Source organism: Panonychus citri, unplaced genomic scaffold (assembly GCF_014898815.1).
Source record: "Panonychus citri isolate SS breed McGregor unplaced genomic scaffold, ASM1489881v1 Contig00138, whole genome shotgun sequence".
Taxonomy (NCBI): Eukaryota; Metazoa; Arthropoda; class Arachnida; order Trombidiformes; family Tetranychidae; genus Panonychus; species Panonychus citri.
In genome coordinates, this window is record NW_026515543.1 from 596,349 (window position 1) to 613,291 (window position 16,943).

The window sequence follows — 16,943 nt, forward strand, 5'->3', positions numbered from 1 at the left end:
AAGGGTTAGCATTCGAACAGATCTTTTCGATTCGCTCGAGCAGATCGTTGTTTTCTTCATTAAAGAAACGGAAATTGGGAGGATATTGATTGTCTTCGTTGAACGAATGTACTGTATCAGAATAGACGCAATTAAAAGCAGCGAATTGTTGATTTAGACAATTATGTAAAGATGTCCTCTTATTGTAGCTTGAACAGTTAGTTTTCCGAGGCCAAGGTAAATTTTCCCGAACAAGTCGACGAGTATGCGATCTAACTGTAAAATAATTCGTTTCTATTCTGATGTACTTGCTGATGCGAGTTTCGGGTTCATAGGTTATTGAAACCAAACGAAATCCAAACTCTGGAAAATTACGAGCTACGAAACAAACGATGGGCGATCTACTGGATCCGTCCAACTCTCGAGAAAAGTGAAACTGAAATGGTCTTGAACCATTTCGACACGAGATTCTAATGATATAATTAAGCCCAGTGTGGAAATGATCAATTTTACAAAAGCCACGAGTTAATATGTTACCTTCGTAACCATTCAAACTGATAGAGATTATGTTTGACCTTAGGTCAGGGCAATGTTTTCTGATATCTCCAATATTCAGAAGTGATAATAGTTTATATGAGACAATCGGTGTTGGTCCAGTCCAATTTGAACAATATCGATTATAATCTTGCAATGAGGTTATTTTTAGATTCTTTCGCTCGGTTAGATTTCGGCAAATTTGACCTAATTCAATGGGATATCGTTTGTATAATGAAGTCCGATTAATAACTGACCCAAGGTTCATGGTGATATCGATCGCAGGTAAATCAAATATCTCCGAGTAATCATAAGTCACCTCAAATCTAACCTCAAATTTCAAGAAATCACCAATCACATCATTCAATTGGATAATTGATCCAATTAAACAAATTGTTACAATCAAAGATTTAGAAAGTAAACTTGAGGTCATCTTATCAAGTTAAATGTTACAACTTAAATGGATTTACTGGATTTAGAACTGATCTGAATCGATTGAAAATATTTTCAATTCTTAAATTACTATCAAGTTGATTGATTATTTTCTTCAAGTTGGTGGTCACTTTAATGATTTATTAAGTGATTAAGCAACTAATTTACAATCAGATTATTCTGATTGTCACTTTTTTCATTCGTTAAGAGAAAAAACTTCAATTTAATCGATACGAAGATGAATGAAAATAATCAATGAATTATTAATAGTAAGAATACAATTGAATTAAAGATACACTTTAGGTCACATGAGAGATTAATAAATGGAATGGATAATAATTTAATTGATTAGGACACTTCTTTGTTGCTGCAAATTGATTTAACAAGTGAAAGTTGGGATTATCTCTCATCAGAATGACTAGTTAACGAGTTGATTATTGTAGTAATCTGATTGTTAAAGGAACAGAGGCAAAAAATTAAATCATCTCAAGATTCAAAGACAAAGATCAAGAAAAAAAAAATACATGATCAGTGAATCAGGATTACAATTAACAGTCAATAATGATTTTTTTGATTGTTAATTTTTGATGGTTGAAAGGTTAAATGTGTGTCTTGGTGAGAGATTCATTGGTTGATTGATGATCATCAAAGTAAATTGAATAGTGAGAAGCCCAGACAAGAAAACAACTTTCATAAGTGAACAAAGTTGTTGATGATTCTGGTTGTAGTCATGAAGAGTAAAAGTAAAAAAGTATAAAAGAAGATGAAGAATTGATGAAAAAACATGATCATTTCATGTTCTTGAAGTTGAATCAGGAGAAAAAGAAGAAGATGAAGAATCGTTGAGAGCAGAGTTTCCATTGTTTAACATCCTCTTTTTGGCAATACGATTCCTAACGATCCGTAAATGCTTGTCAATATAATCCTGATTGGAAGAGAGTGAGCTAACTTTAACTAAACATTTCTCTGCATCTTCAAGTTTATCCTTTTCAACGTAAATAACACAAAGATTATGTTGTCCTTGAATATTTTTAGGATCAAGTGAGACAATTTTGTGGTAACATTTTTCCGCTTCGTCAATGTTTTTAACAGTATTAACATAAATATCAGCTAAAATGAAAAGACCTTTGATATGATCAGGATAATAATTGAGTAATTGTTTCAAATAAGGCAAGGCCTCCATAGGTCGATTACTGTCCGATAAAAGGAGGGCCAAATTAAAAAGTGCACTTCGGAAATCGGGACGGCTTTCGATTGCTCGTTTGAACCAAGATTCGGCAGTCAAATATTTTTTATCGTCCATTGATAACATCCCAAGATTGAAATAAACTCGTTCGTTGGCTTTGTTCAATTCAATTAACTGAATAAGACGCTTAATAGCCAAAGGTCGAGCTCGTTCATCGCCCGATTCTTGTATTAAGATCGCTGAATTCAATAGTGATTGCTAATGGTAGAGAGAGGGAAAAAAGAATTGATTTTAGTAAAAGAAAATTTTCCGATTGTGATCATTAGATTTCAACAATTTTTACCTCATGATATGGATCCAATTTAAGAGCTTGATCAAAATAGGATAAAGCATGAGTGGGTTTCCTTTGCTCCAACAAAACGACACCAAGCTAGTGATAAACAAGAGTTTAAAGGGATTAGATTTGTATTGATTTGTATTTGAATATTTAATTATGATTTGACTTACATTATAATAGATATCGGGATTAGTTGGATCTATTTGTAAAGCTTTTTCATAAACTTCTTGGGCTTCTCGAGTTCTGTTTAGTTTTATCAGAATATCACCACGATTGATATAAGCTTGAGTGTAATCAGATCTCATGGAAATTGCTTGACGATAAAGTGAATCAGCTTCTTCCAATCTTGAATTATTTCGAGATATTAGATTAGCAAGATTAACGAAAACGCTTAAATGAGAAGGTGCAATCCTCGCTTGATATTGTTGACCCGTTTTCGGACGAGGGAGTAAACTTTTAGCAGTTAGAAGATATTGTTCAGCTAAATCGTACATTTCCAAATGGTTGTAAGTTCGTCCAACATTCATTTGTGAACCTAAATCATCGGGTTGGATTGTCGATGCTTTTAAAAAGTACTCAAGGGCTTCACGATATTTTCCTTGACTTTCAAACACATGACCAACATTATTGTAAAGCTTTGCGTTGGTCTGACAAACTTTCAGACCAGCGGTGAAAATAGTATATTCTGATGTCCAATCGTAGTTTCTAAGCCAAGTTCGAGCTGAGAATGATAATAGCAGGATAACCAGGGAACCATGGAGTAAACTTTTGGACCAATATAATTGTTTGGATAAATTTCCAAGATTAGGATTAGTGTTTCGCAATTTACAGGATAAAAGATACCATCCATAAGAGATTAACATGATAAATCCCATACTAGGTAAATATAAAATTCTTTCAGCAATCACAAAACCAACAGGGAAAAATAAATTTGATGCAGGAAGAAATGGAAATACAATTAGACTGAGCGACATAATTAAAATATTTCTATCTCTTTCTCTATGATTGAGCAAACATTTGATTGAAAGTTTGGCTAAGATTATGTAGAAGGCAATTGTGGTAAGATTACGAATATCGGTAATAGATTCAATTAGATTAATTGTTCCCATGGTCCAATCACAAAGTAAATTCATTGGATATAAAAGTAACCAACTGTTAACAACCAGCAAATAGTTAAAGGTTAATTGCCGAGTAGGTGAAGATGCTACTGCAGCAGGATTATCATATCTAAAGAAAATTAGGAAAAACAATTTAGGAAAAGATTTAGAAATTAGTGTAATAACTTTTTCGATTCCTTTCTAGAGTGAAAACATACTTTGTGAAAATCGGTAATTGTGATCCCATAATATGAACTCGAATCAAAAGTAATATTACAATAGAAATAGCGATCAGGATTAATCGTAACAAGTGGCCTTTCATCCGGTTCGATTGGAGTGATTTAATAGATAAATAGTTTTTCAGATTATCCAAGTTAACCTAAGAAAAGAGAAAGAGAGAGAGAAACAAATTGTTAGAATTGAAATTAAAAGACAATTCGTTCCTGAATTTGCTTGAGAAAGTAGATTAACCTTGTGAAGAATCATAACTTCGTAAACAGCCATAACAGCGAGTACAGTGATACCTTGTTCCTTACAGAAAGTGGCAACACCAGCCAAAAGAAGAGACAATGTAACGGGAGTCCAGGCTGAAAAATAGAGATGGAGAAAGAGATGAATTAGTTGAGTTGGAATGAGAAAGATTTGAATGTGCAAGAACAAAAATTGGCTTGAAAAGCAAAAATATAAGGGCAGAAAAAAAAAGCAAAACAATTGGCCCAACATACAAGAATTTTTGTTGCTGATTGTACTTTTGATGTATAATAATAGAGCTGTTAAGAAGACAAGAGATGATAATGTTTCAGCTCTTCCAACGACTCCAGTAACTGCTTCAGTATGAATTGGATGAACAGCAAAGATGAGAGCTGAAACAAGACTTGCTGAATTAGGCATGAAGGTGAAACAAAGTCTACGGGAAAGATCATGAAAGAGAAGAAGAAAAAAAATTAAATGGAGAAAAGAAATACAATTAAAAAATTAGGAAGCAAATTGCAAATCAAGAAGCGATCATGTTTATCCAATTTCATACTTGTAGTAAAGTAAACAGACTGTTGAGTGGATTAAAATGTTAACTAGATGATAACCAAATGGATTGAGTTCATCAAAAAGGTAATTAAGGCGAAATGTAAGGACGGTCAGTGGTCGATATGATTTATGGCTGTGTTCCTATGGAAATAAGAAAATGAAAACAGAGAGATGATTAATTGAATTGGATAGAATTATTTTCCATTGTTTTAATTACCTTTCTGATTGATGTACCCCAAAAATCATTGGAGAAAAGGTTTATTATCGGAGTGCTTGGTTTAAGATCTTTGTTATCTCTAATTGCTGGGATGTCATCGAAAGCGAAACCACATGATAATGAATTGAAATAAATGGTAAATGATATGATAAAAATGATTAACATATATTTCAATGGAGGCCATTCAGATTTAATCAACGAAGGCTCATCGTTAGATGAACAATCTGAATATTTATCACTGATTCCAGAGGAATCTGAGAAAACTGGTGAAGGTGTTGTGTGTCGGCTCATATTGAAATCTTTAACTTGGTAACCATAATTAGTGAACTATTGGAATTGGCAAAGTTATTTTGATTCCAATCAAAATAATTTAACATTCAGATAAAGTGACAAACATTTTCAAATCACTCAAGTTTGTCCAATATCATAAGGCACAAGTGGTTGAGTTTTACTTTCTAATTTAACCGAATCACCAATTGATTACAGTGTTGATCAATTATAAAATAATTAAATCTAATTAAATTAAAGATGAGACGACGAAAAGTTTAACAATTAAAAGTTTAATTTGTCTTCAATTAGAAAACAAAACAAAAACAAATTTTGAAAGAAAACGACGACAACTCCATCTACCGGAAAACTTTTTCACTAAAGAAAACGCGATATTCAAATAAAGAGAAAATTAAATTAATCAGTAATTGAATAAAATAAATTGATTCTTACGATAATTCATAATCAAATTCTTAAAAGTTGATTGTAAGTGGGATTTAAATACTTGCCGAGAAAAAGATTAGAAAAGTTAATGAGAAGGTAAAGAAAGAAATTTAAAAATTCGGTAAAGTGAAATGTTCATCATGATGATGATATGGAAATACGGAAAAAAGTAGAAAGAGAAAAGAATATAATTCAGATTTTATTCCTGAATAGATTATAAGATGAACGAAATTGAAATCAGTTGATTGTTGATTTTGAAAGAAAATCAATTTTCAATTTTTATGGAAGAAAAAAAGATTTTGTTTCGTTAATCGACCACCAGATGGGGTTGGATGTTCGTTCGTTGCCGATTCTTGGATCTGATACTTTGAGAGATCCGATAAAACTTCGTGTTTGTTTACGTTTTTGTTGATTGAGTTGATTCATGTTTTGTTTGTTTGTAAATTAATCATGAGTAAAATGGAAATTATTTGCAATTCAAATAATTCTGATAGTTTTTTTATTAATGATGATAATCAAATCGGAAGTAACATCACCTATCAAGGAATATGTAACAAGTGGACCAATTATATCCACGGTTGGCAAGAGAGATTCATCTTACTGAAAGATGGAACCTTGACTTACTTTAAATCAGAAGATGAATCAGATTCTGGTTGCAGAGGAGCGATGAGTGTATTCAAATGCAATGTAACTGTAAGTATATTTCTCTCTCTCTCTCACTTTGTCTGGGTACTAATTAATATAATTGTTTGGTTTCTTTTTTCCTTCTCTCTCTCTCTCTCCCAATCTTTGCTTCGCCCTACCCCAATCTCTCCCTCTTTCTCTCTGTCACTGTTCCTATGATCTATCCACCTTATTATTATTTAGTTACATGAATTTGATGAGTGTCGATTTGATGTAAGTCTTGGTGATAGTGTTTGGTATCTACGAGCTGATTCTCCAGATGAAAGGAATCGATGGGTTGAAGCAATAGTTGCTCATCATCGAATCTTAGCAACTTTATCACATTGTATGGATTTAATGCAACAAAGGGAAGAGAATTGGAAGCGAAAGTGGGAAATTGAAGTGGAAAAGAGGAAAAAACTCGAAGAATTGGTCGCTACCTTACAAGGAACATCAAGTGAAGATCAAAAGATGATGATTCTTAACGATCCAGATTATGAAGAAGGTCCTCATTCAAAGATTAAAGAGGAAGAATTTTTTGATGCCGTTGATGCGATGTTAGATCGTAAAGATCAACAAGAAGAGGAAAAGAGACAATTAAAATTACGAGCAAAAGAAATTGGTGAACCTTCATCATGTTTACCTGAGATTTGTGATCATCCTTTATGGTTGGAGATAAATAAAACGACTCTTGACCAATTGAAACAAGCTCGATTAGAGGTCGGTGAAGATGATGGTGAGACAACCGGTGGTTGGGAATTATTTGCCGCCGAAGGTGATATGAGACTTTACAAGAGAGATCTTGTTGTCGATGGGCTTGTCTGTGATCCATTGAAAGCTGTCCACACAGTTCGAGGTATAACTGGACATGAAGTTTGTTATCATTTCTTTAGTCCTGATGTCCGATGGGATTGGGAAAACACTTTAGAATCAATGAAAGTCGTTGAAGAAATCAATCCAAATACTTTAGTGTTTCATCAAATTCATAAACGTGTTTGGCCTGCAGCCCAAAGAGATGCAGTTTTTTGGTCACATATTCGTAAACTTAACCCAAGTCAACTTTCATCATCATCATCATCACCTTCTTCCTCTTCATCATCAACATCATCTTCAGTTTCCTCATCACCATTTGTATCAAATTCATCTCCATCAACATTACCAATATACACCGATAAAAAAGATCCTGATGATATTTGGATCGTATGCAATAACTCAACGGACCGAAATGACATTCCAGTAAGTCAACTAATCCATCAATTAATAACTTCCCAATAACTAATTACTAATCACTAATCATCTTTAATTAACAGGTCGGTAGATGTGTTAGAATGAGAATGACAGTCAGTTTAACATGTGAAACTTTCATTGAACCTCCTAAAGAAGGCCAACCAATTACTCGAAATAATTTAATCTGCAAAATAATCTACTGTTCAACAAGTAAGTATTTCACACCAGAATCCAATCAATCATCAGAATCAAACAATTAATAAACTCTTCATCTTAATCAACAGTTAATCCCGGTGGTTGGGCTCCTGCATCGGTATTACGAGCTCTTTATAAACGAGAATATCCAAAGTTTTTGAAAAATTTCTCTCAATATGTGATCGATGCTCGAAAAGAAAAGCCAATCATGTTTTAATCAACACACACACACCAATAACAATTAATTAACCAGAAAAAAAAACAAACCATCAAAGGTTAATTGTGAAAATCAAAATTGCAACAGTAATTAAATCAAATCTGCTCAAATATAATCAAAAGAAAAGAAAAAGTTATAAGCAAGATAATATTTTGTAATAATAATAATTAACTCGTTAACAAGCAGAGCCTTCATATTTTACAATTAATTTAAATCACACAATTAACCTTGATTGATTGATTGATTTCAAAAGTTGATTCAGTGATTAGTCAACAACAGTGGTTAATATTTGTTTTCACACACATCAAATATTTCAAGAGATTATAAAATTGTGACTATTTTTAATGCTTATTAATTATGCCAATCAATTGATTGTTGATCCTAATTGTGTGCTTATAATAATGTTACTAATGATACAATTAATTAATTTAAACAAAGCGAATGCAAAAAAACAACAACAACAACCAACCTTCAATTGTTTTTGTATACTAATTATTATTATATTTTTCATTCAATGTAAATATTGAGTATATTTGAATGGGATAATCATTAGATGGATTGAAAAATAAACAATCAATCAAGGTTAATTAGTTAATTTCTGCTTTGCTTACTTATGAAAAAAAAATTAATATATGATAACAATTAACTGAAATAATGTAAATATTAATAAAATTGAAACATTTTTTGATTGTGTTTTTCCTGATTGCAACAATTAGCAACTGATTTGATTTGTTTTTTTTTTCATCTCTCAAAATGAACATTATTATGACGATGATTGAATTGAATTAACCTGATTCATTTGATGATCAACAATCAACATTTTATTATTACAATCAATTCAGCAGAAATGATGATGATCATGATGATTTATCTTGAGACTCATTCATCTGAACTTAATTGTAAGATAATTGGATAAAATGGTTTATTGTAATTGATTAGATTATCTTGAATTGTCTTTTAATCTGTTCAGTCAAAAGTAACAATCAGTAAATTTTTACCTGAACTAAATCAGATTATCTTTCTAGATGATTAAGAAAAAGTTTCAGCTCTACAACTAATCAGATTAATTTCAAGTTTAGTAAACAATCAGTTGATCTTAATCACTTTAGTCAATGTAATTAAAGTCTCAGACAAACCAATTTAATCAATTTGTTTAATTAACTCAAGGTGTAGACTGATTTTGATTGTTAATCATTAAATTTAGTTAACGATCAATAATTTGTTCATCATTTAACATTTTGGGATGATATTAATGGTTGAATTAGAAGATGATTTGACAATTGTAACAATTTAGTTGAGAAAAATTCATTTTAATTGTAAACCATTTTTAGTTTAAATTGTCATTCATTGTATTTCAACAATTAACTTAATCATGATTAAGATTCAGATCGAGATTCAGGTAAATTGTGTTGACCACTAAGTATCAGGAAGATGAGGTTGACCAATAATCGGAAGATAATTACAATTATCTTTTCATAGACTAGACCAATTTAAGATCAAATTGTTCACAATTAACATGGAAAATTTTGCTGATCAATAAACAATCTTGGAATCATTGTTAATGATGATTTTGTATCAATCGACTAATTAAATTTTCGTCTTTTTTTTGGAAGAAAAAACTTTCGAACTTTATTTTTTTCTAAAAATCTTCATTTATCGATCTTCTCAGATTATATTAACTCGTAGTATTTTATTGTGAATCAAATTGTAAACAATTAAATCGCTTCTGCTCCGATTACTTGTTTACATCTGAATGAACAATCTGAATTGCAAGTTTATCTTTTGATTCAGATTATTTGATTACCATTAACATGATAAAGAAGATGATTAAGTAAAAAGATCAGTTGAGTATAATCATATTGAAATCAAGTTGATTGTTATAATACAATTTACATTCAACAATCAATTATTTTGGATAAACTTATTGTCGAAAGGAAATCAATGATTAAATCACAATCTGATTAACTTTTGTCAGTAAATTAAGTTTTTTTTTACTAAATTAGATGACCATTGATTAGACTCAAAACAAACTGATTTAGTGACATTTATCATTTGGTTATATTGACAATCATGTTTATTATTAATTAATAATCATACAAATGAATAATTTGATCATCATTAAACGATCGATTTTGATAATATTCAGGTAAATGGTAAAAGGTAATCAGCTGATTGTTGTGAATCATTTTTGGAAATCATCAACACGTTATTCTGGTATTTATTCACCGTTAGGATAATGACGAGGCTCGGGGAAGTGCTTTGAGTATTTTCTAAGATAAAAACGAAAAGGATTAATAGAAAAAGCGAAAAATCAACGAAAAAGAAAAAAAAACTTACGAATTCACATAAAAAATCGCTGAGCATTCATACACTGAACAAATCTGAACCATGACAGACTCAAGGAATTCAATAAATGCAAGTGTCACAGTAACTAATCCACCAGTCACTCCAATAATCCGGCTGAGATTGAACAATGGCCTCAAGGAAATGACTTTTTGAAGATTTGATTGGATATCATCAGTTAGTCCATTCGATCCAGCCTCTTGAGTATTAGGTGGTTTTCACTGAAAACAATGGGAAAATTAGCACAAGAAAAATTAATTAATAATAGAAAATTAAAATCGAGACATTGTCAAGTTCATTGTAAGTGAGTGAAAATGAGTTCGAAAAGTTCGAGCTTATATTCAAATTAATAAACAGGTTATCATTTTAAATGAGTTTATCTCAAGTTTTGATTAGTCTATGAATGAAATGGTGAATAAGTTTAAGAAATGGACAAAGATCGTAAGTTAATTGTATTAATAATTAACGTGCGATCATCTAACCTTTCAGAGTATCGTTAACCTTTATCGACTCTTGATTTTATTCCTGATTCATTCTCATTCTGATCATTCATTTTCACCTGAAATAATAATCATCATCTCATAATCCATCATCTTGATTACCACCATCATCATCAACATCAACAACAACCCGAATTAATTTGCCATGGCAAACTGTACATACGAATTTGGATTGATTTCTTCAACGACTTTCATTGATTCTAAAGTGTTTTCCCAATCCCATCGGACATCAGGACTAAAGAAATGATAACAAACTTCATGTCCAGTTATACCTCGAACTGTGTGGACAGCTTTCAATGGATCACAGACAAGCCCATCGACAACAAGATCTCTCTTGTAAAGTCTCATATCACCTTCGGCGGCAAATAATTCCCAACCACCGGTTGTCTCACCATCATCTTCACCGACCTCTAATCGAGCTTGTTTCAATTGGTCAAGAGTCGTTTTATTTATCTCCAACCATAAAGGATGATCACAAATCTCAGGTAAACATGATGAAGGTTCACCAATTTCTTTTGCTCGTAATTTTAATTGTCTCTTTTCCTTTTCTTGTTGATCTTTACGATCTAAAATCGTCAAAAAGCTCTTCCTCTTCAAGCAAAATTTTCTTTTGTAATAATAAAATTTTTCTTTTTCTCTGTTCTCTTTTAATCATGGTAGATTCATTCCTTTACAATCTATTTAAAAATAGAATATAAAATAAATGATTTTAGAAATTATTTCACTTTCACTGATTATAATGAGCATTTCATTTGGATGCTTTGTTTTTTTTCCTCTAGTTTTCTCTCTGTAATTTCCCAGTTGAATTCGTTGGTAGATCGCATGGTGATGGTTCATTCAATTGCTCAGCTACGAGAAAAACTATTTCTATTGATGCATTTGCTTGAAGTTTATTCAGTGGGATAAACAATAATGTCCTCAATTTTTTACGGATATTTGACCGAATTGTAATTTTATCAATGACGAAAAATTTAATAAAACAAAATATTCCACTTATGAAAAAGTTTATCTCAAGTTATCAGATAAAACTTCGTGTTTGTTTACGTTTCTGTTGATTGGGTTGATTCATGTTTTCAAATGTAATGTAACTCTAAGTATCTCTCTCTCTCTCTCTCTCTCTCTCTCTCTCTGATAAGTGTCGATTTGTTGTAAGTCTTGGTGATAGTGTTTGTTATCTATGAGCTGATTAACCTGGTGAAAGGAATCGATGGGTTGAATCAATAGTTGCTCTTCACCGAATCGTAGCAACTCAATCACATTGTATTGTTGACCATTAACAAAACGAACTATTTACTCCTCGATAACATTTATCGTTTCTCTCGCAGATCCAAACAGTTAATCATATCAATCGATTCGCCAACCGAAATAGTGACCTTCTTAAAACGACAAGGCAACAACGATACTCGGCCAGTGGCCGTTATTTTTATGGTTCCATTCGTTGGTAGGTTACAATTAACATCGAATTGTATTAAAAAAAAACTTTAATTTTCTATTATATTTGTGACAATCAAAAGTGATTACATTATTAGTCAAATATATTAATAATTATGATGATATTTAGGTAAATGGTAAAAGGTATTAATCTGATTGTTGTAAATCTTTCATTTTTTATTTTCCCTTTGATTGTAACCATTAACAACGGTAAATATCACAATCAATTGAGATGATCAGGTTACAATAAAGTAAATGAGTTTAGATGATTACATTAACTCGTTTATAAAAAGTAATTAAATTTGAATAATTGATTGTGAAAAATTAGTAATTTAATTGTTTGAAAAGTGGAAAAAGTAACAATAAATTTTATGAGTGAATAAAAAATCAAACCAAACAAAAAAGGTTAACTGTTAACAGATAAATCAACAACAATTAAGGTAAATGATTGAATCAATAGGAATTAACTTTTCATTACTCAAATTAAAAGTGAATAAGTTGTCCAGTTACTGTTTAATTTGGTTAAATGTTTGTGTTTATTTGATTGTCTTTAATTGTTTACTTGTTAATGGACAATCAACTGATGAAACAACAACATCATCACCATCACAATTAACTAATGATGATAAGTTTTCACCTATTTGGTCAAATCTAATTGATGTTACCTGTGAAAATGGATTACAAACTTGGAACTCATGTTTAAATGAAACTTATGATTATTGGTCAACAATTAAGGATGAGGATAAACGTGATTGTTGTGCTTCTTGGTTTCTATTTAATTGTTGGTCTTATCAAGTGAAAATTGTTTGCTCTGATATTGATCCGACACAATTGGAACAATCAAGAATCAAATTAACTAATCAAAGTCAGTGTACCAAATATTATGATCTAAGTGTTTGCTTAGCAAAACCATTGCCCCTCTGGGCAAATATATTTATCCTTTCATTTGGTGCAACTTTAATCACCGGAGCGGCAATTTTTGTCTATTGGAGATGGATCAGATTAATTTAATTCATTCCATTAGGTCAACAATTAACAATAGACACACGATTAAGGTGAGACAATCAAACTAAAACTCATTAACTTTACTCAAAAGTAAATCTATTTAATTGTTCAATCAAATATCTTATTGATCTTATTCCTCTGTGGTAGATTAATTTTTATGATCAACTATTTATTTGTTAATTGTTAGACAATTAGTTTTACTTAATTAAACTACAAGGTTAATGTAAATACAAATGTACATATGAACATTTTCATTTTCATCTAAAACCAAACTAATTGTCAACAAAATAAACTATTCAACAATTAACCATTTCGCGTTTTTTTTTGTGGGGTTTTCCTTTTATTATCATTATCACAGTTAATTACTCTACAATATAGTTTGATCAACTTTAATTCTGTGTAATTAATTAATTACTAAAGACATGAGAAAAATAAATAATATTCCTCTCTTCAAGTGTTCATATTGAAAAGGATTTCTAATTGTAATCATATCTTCACTTTTATTATATTACTTATCCTCTTCCCAAAGGTAATTCAATAATCAGCAAACAATTATAATCATCATCATCGAAATATCATTTTGCTGGAAAAATTTTTTCTCTTCCATTAATCGTTAATTGTGATAAAGTGATTAAACTAATCAATTTAATCACAACGAATGGAAAACTTTTCCAGCGATAAAAGAGATGGCGCCACTTGAAATTCGAAAAAAATTGAAAACAAAAAAAAGTGAAACAATTAGTTGAATGTTTGTTTATTCAATGTAAACAACTAATTGATTGATTTGTTATCTTTATTTTTTTTTTACTCTCTTTTATTAATTGTAGAAAATTACTCTCACTCTTATTATCTCTCTCTCTCTCTCGTTTTCTTTCTGTGTGTGTGTTTTACTCTGTAGTGCAATAATTAGCTTGACAATTAAATTTCTTCCCACCAAATAATAGTTGTAACTTTGGATCTTCCCAAAGAGTGAAAATTGCAAACAAAACCTTAAAACTGTGAACGATATGTTACTTGTTGATTGTTACTTTTTTCAATATGAGTAAAGACGAAACTAAACCTTTGACCCATTCATGTACCTGTTCAGGGAACCACGAATGTCAATATTCAAGCGACAAATTAACCTCCAACACGTTGACTTTCATGCAATTGATCAAGGCAAACATAGGAACAGGTATTCTTGCCATGCCAAGTGCCTTTGCCAATTCTGGTCTAATTGTCGGTACAGTCGCTCTACCAATCATTGGCCTAATAGCGATTCATTGTATGCACCTTTTGGTTAATTCTCATAATAAGATATGCTCTATATTAGGCTACAGGGCCTTGGATTATCAAGTAAGTAACAAGTGGTTTCCTTTTCCTTTCCTTTTATTTCTCTTTAAAATTCTTTTCTCTTTAGTCACCATTTTTCTTTTCTCCTTTCTACTGTTAACCTTTTTTCTTTCGCAATCCTTTCAAATTCATTTGTTTTTCTCTCCTCAACTTGACTTCCTTTTATAATCTCTCCTCGGTGAAATTGTTTCTTCTTCTTTTAGTCTCAATGGGCTTCTTAGATTCTACAAACGAAATGATATATTTTTGGAAATTTTCCTTGGAAGAAACCATTTTCTACTCTATTTGCACTGATGATCTTCAAGGTCTTTTCACTTTTTTATGAGTTCCTCCTGTTGCTTTCAATCATTTTCTCTTTCTCTCTCTCTCTCTTCTCTTGCAAATCAAAAATCGCTTCCTATCTCTCATGTTATTTCCTCCCCTGTGAAATACTAGGAAATTTCATCTTGATATTAGTTAATTGTTGCGACAGCTGATCTAATCTCCTGCTGATCTTGATGAGCACATAAATAATGTTATTGATCAACCTTTGAACACACACACCACAATCTAATTACCCATAGTAGCTTATTTATCAACAACCTGTCACTCTAACTGACATAATAACAGTAATAATATGATTTCCTTTTTTTTTTAATTGTTTCGATTTTATCTTATTACAATTGAATTTTTCTAATCACTTCCGTTATTTTTTGTTCTTCTCATTGTTTTCCCTACAGGTAGCCGAGAAAACTTTATTATTGGGACCCCAGTGTTTACGAAGTAAAGCAATTTGGGCGAAACGAGCGGTCATCCTTTTTTTAATTATAACCCAATTGGGATTTTGTTGTGTCTACTCTTTATTTGTTGCAACCAATTTATCAATTGTGATTAAATCTCTTCTTGGTTACAATATGCCAGTTGAACTTTTATTGGTTATCGAGCTTCCCGCCATGATATTATTTAACCTTATCCGTAATTGGAAACATTTAGCAATAGCATCAACCATGGCAAACATTTTACAAACCTCTGGACTTATTTTTGTTTTTTACGATCTTTGTCAAAATTTACTTGAACCCTCGACTCGACCTTTCCTACCTCCTGACCTTAAAAAGCTTCCTCTCTATTTTGGTATAATAGTTTACGCCTTTGAGGGTATTGGTGTTGTTTTACCTTTACGGAAAGAGATGAGACATCCATCCGCTTTAAGTGGCCTTTGTGGGGTTCTTAATACTGGTATGGGTTTGGTTCTTTGTCTCTATACAGGTATCGGATTTTTTGGTTACCTTAAATATGGACCTGGAGTCCAGGGCAGTATAACAATGAGCTGGCCTCCAGAAACAAAGTACGCCATTGTCCAGTTAATGTTCTCAGTGGCCATTTTCCTTTCCTATGCAGTACAATTTTACGTCCCAATTAACATAATGTGGCCTTACTTTGCGACCAAATTTGAACTTGTACCCGGTGAAACGAAAACAATCATTTTGGATACCGTATTTCGAACTTTGTTAATCTCTTTGACCTTTGCAATCGCTCGACTTGTACCCGAACTGGATACCGTCATCTCACTTGTCGGTGCTCTTTCCGGAAGTAGTTTGGCCTTAATTTTCCACCATTAATTGACACTCTCGTTAATTGGGATAACCCTGTTACTTTTACCAAAACCCTTTTAACGATCAAAAATGTGGCCATTTCTGTTTTCGGTATCATCGGTTTTATCACTGGTACTTATGTAAGCGCCCAACAAATAATCAAAAAATTCTAATCAAGACCAATTTGTATTCTCATAACTTGGTGGTTAATTCAATCATCAGTAAACTTTGGACTCTCTTCCATCCTGAACAATCAAAATTGATCATCAAACAAACTTTTCCATCTTTATCTGTATCAAATTTTTCCTCTATTATTATTCTCACTTGTTAATTGTTACCATTACGATCACTCAGACAACCTTTATTATCATCCTCATCATCATTATAATGGTTTTGTACTTATTTTTTTCCACAAAAAAAATTATTGTCAATAATTTTTCAAGAAAAAAACTGTCACTTTGTACTTTAATGTATCATTAAAAAAGACCAAGTGAAAAGAGAGTTGATCAAATTTGATGATTTCGTTAGAAAAATATTTCATCATTAATCAATCGATCATCAAATGAAAGGTTGATTGATTTTTCGATGATGATTAGATTGATAAGATGATGAGAGAAGTAAAAAAAAATCCGTCCAACTGAATCAACGGGATTACAAGAAATGATTAAATCTGCTCCGAAATAAGATCAATCCAATGAAATATCAACAACAATTTATTGATTTAATTCAATATTTGATACATGAGTTTGTTATTATCTCAAGTATGAATAGTTGAAGTAGATTGATATAAGAGTTAAATTTGATTGTCAAGATTAACGATTTCATAATAAGACAAGTAGAATCATTTTGATTGAAGACAATCTAATAATCATGTAAAGAATCATAATCATCTAATTGCTATCAAATTAGTGATTCCATTTCAAAATATAATCAAGGTTATCTT

The 16,943-nt window shown here is 31.3% G+C and overlaps 3 protein-coding genes across 3 annotated transcripts; 2 read left to right on the plus strand and 1 right to left on the minus strand.

Annotated features, from left to right (window-relative positions):
• Positions 1 to 1,188: 1,188 nt before the first annotated feature.
• On the minus strand, positions 1,189 to 5,381 carry LOC128393529 (protein O-mannosyl-transferase TMTC3-like). The gene is made up of 8 exons (XM_053353713.1): positions 4,806 to 5,381; positions 4,593 to 4,729; positions 4,291 to 4,472; positions 4,037 to 4,152; positions 3,784 to 3,944; positions 2,639 to 3,695; positions 2,475 to 2,561; positions 1,189 to 2,389 (listed from the first exon to the last, which is right to left on the minus strand). Exons 1-8 carry the CDS (start codon positions 5,094 to 5,096, stop codon positions 1,739 to 1,741), a joined length of 2,682 nt encoding a protein of 893 aa, XP_053209688.1. The 5' UTR covers positions 5,097 to 5,381; the 3' UTR covers positions 1,189 to 1,738.
• A 527-nt stretch (positions 5,382 to 5,908) lies between these two features.
• LOC128393536 (ceramide transfer protein-like) lies at positions 5,909 to 7,867 on the plus strand. Its single transcript, XM_053353720.1, has 4 exons — positions 5,909 to 6,209; positions 6,384 to 7,415; positions 7,490 to 7,616; positions 7,691 to 7,867. Exons 1-4 carry the CDS (start codon positions 5,967 to 5,969, stop codon positions 7,816 to 7,818), a joined length of 1,530 nt encoding a protein of 509 aa, XP_053209695.1. The 5' UTR covers positions 5,909 to 5,966; the 3' UTR covers positions 7,819 to 7,867.
• Positions 7,868 to 13,009: 5,142 nt separating this feature from the next.
• On the plus strand, positions 13,010 to 16,497 carry LOC128393547 (proton-coupled amino acid transporter 1-like). The gene is given in 4 exon segments (XM_053353732.1): positions 13,010 to 13,147; positions 13,627 to 14,432; positions 15,149 to 16,013; positions 16,016 to 16,497. Coding segments are annotated over 3 exon segments (1,320 nt in total). The 5' UTR covers positions 13,010 to 13,147; positions 13,627 to 14,135; the 3' UTR covers positions 16,174 to 16,497.
• Positions 16,498 to 16,943: the final 446 nt, after the last annotated feature.

Excerpts from the sequence above, each read along its gene's own strand:
- LOC128393529 (XM_053353713.1), bottom strand. The coding sequence starts at position 5,096 with ATGAGCCGACACACAACACCTTCACCAGTTTTCTCAGATTCCTCTGGA. Across the intron at positions 2,562-2,638 it reads ATCCCGATATCTATTATAAT|CTTGGTGTCGTTTTGTTGGA; the intron begins GTAAGTCAAATC and ends GTTTATCACTAG. Across the intron at positions 2,390-2,474 it reads AATTGGATCCATATCATGAG|CAATCACTATTGAATTCAGC; the intron begins GTAAAAATTGTT and ends CTCTACCATTAG.
- LOC128393536 (XM_053353720.1), top strand. The coding sequence starts at position 5,967 with ATGAGTAAAATGGAAATTATTTGCAATTCAAATAATTCTGATAGTTTT. Across the intron at positions 7,416-7,489 it reads CGGACCGAAATGACATTCCA|GTCGGTAGATGTGTTAGAAT; the intron begins GTAAGTCAACTA and ends TTTAATTAACAG. Across the intron at positions 7,617-7,690 it reads AATAATCTACTGTTCAACAA|TTAATCCCGGTGGTTGGGCT; the intron begins GTAAGTATTTCA and ends CTTAATCAACAG.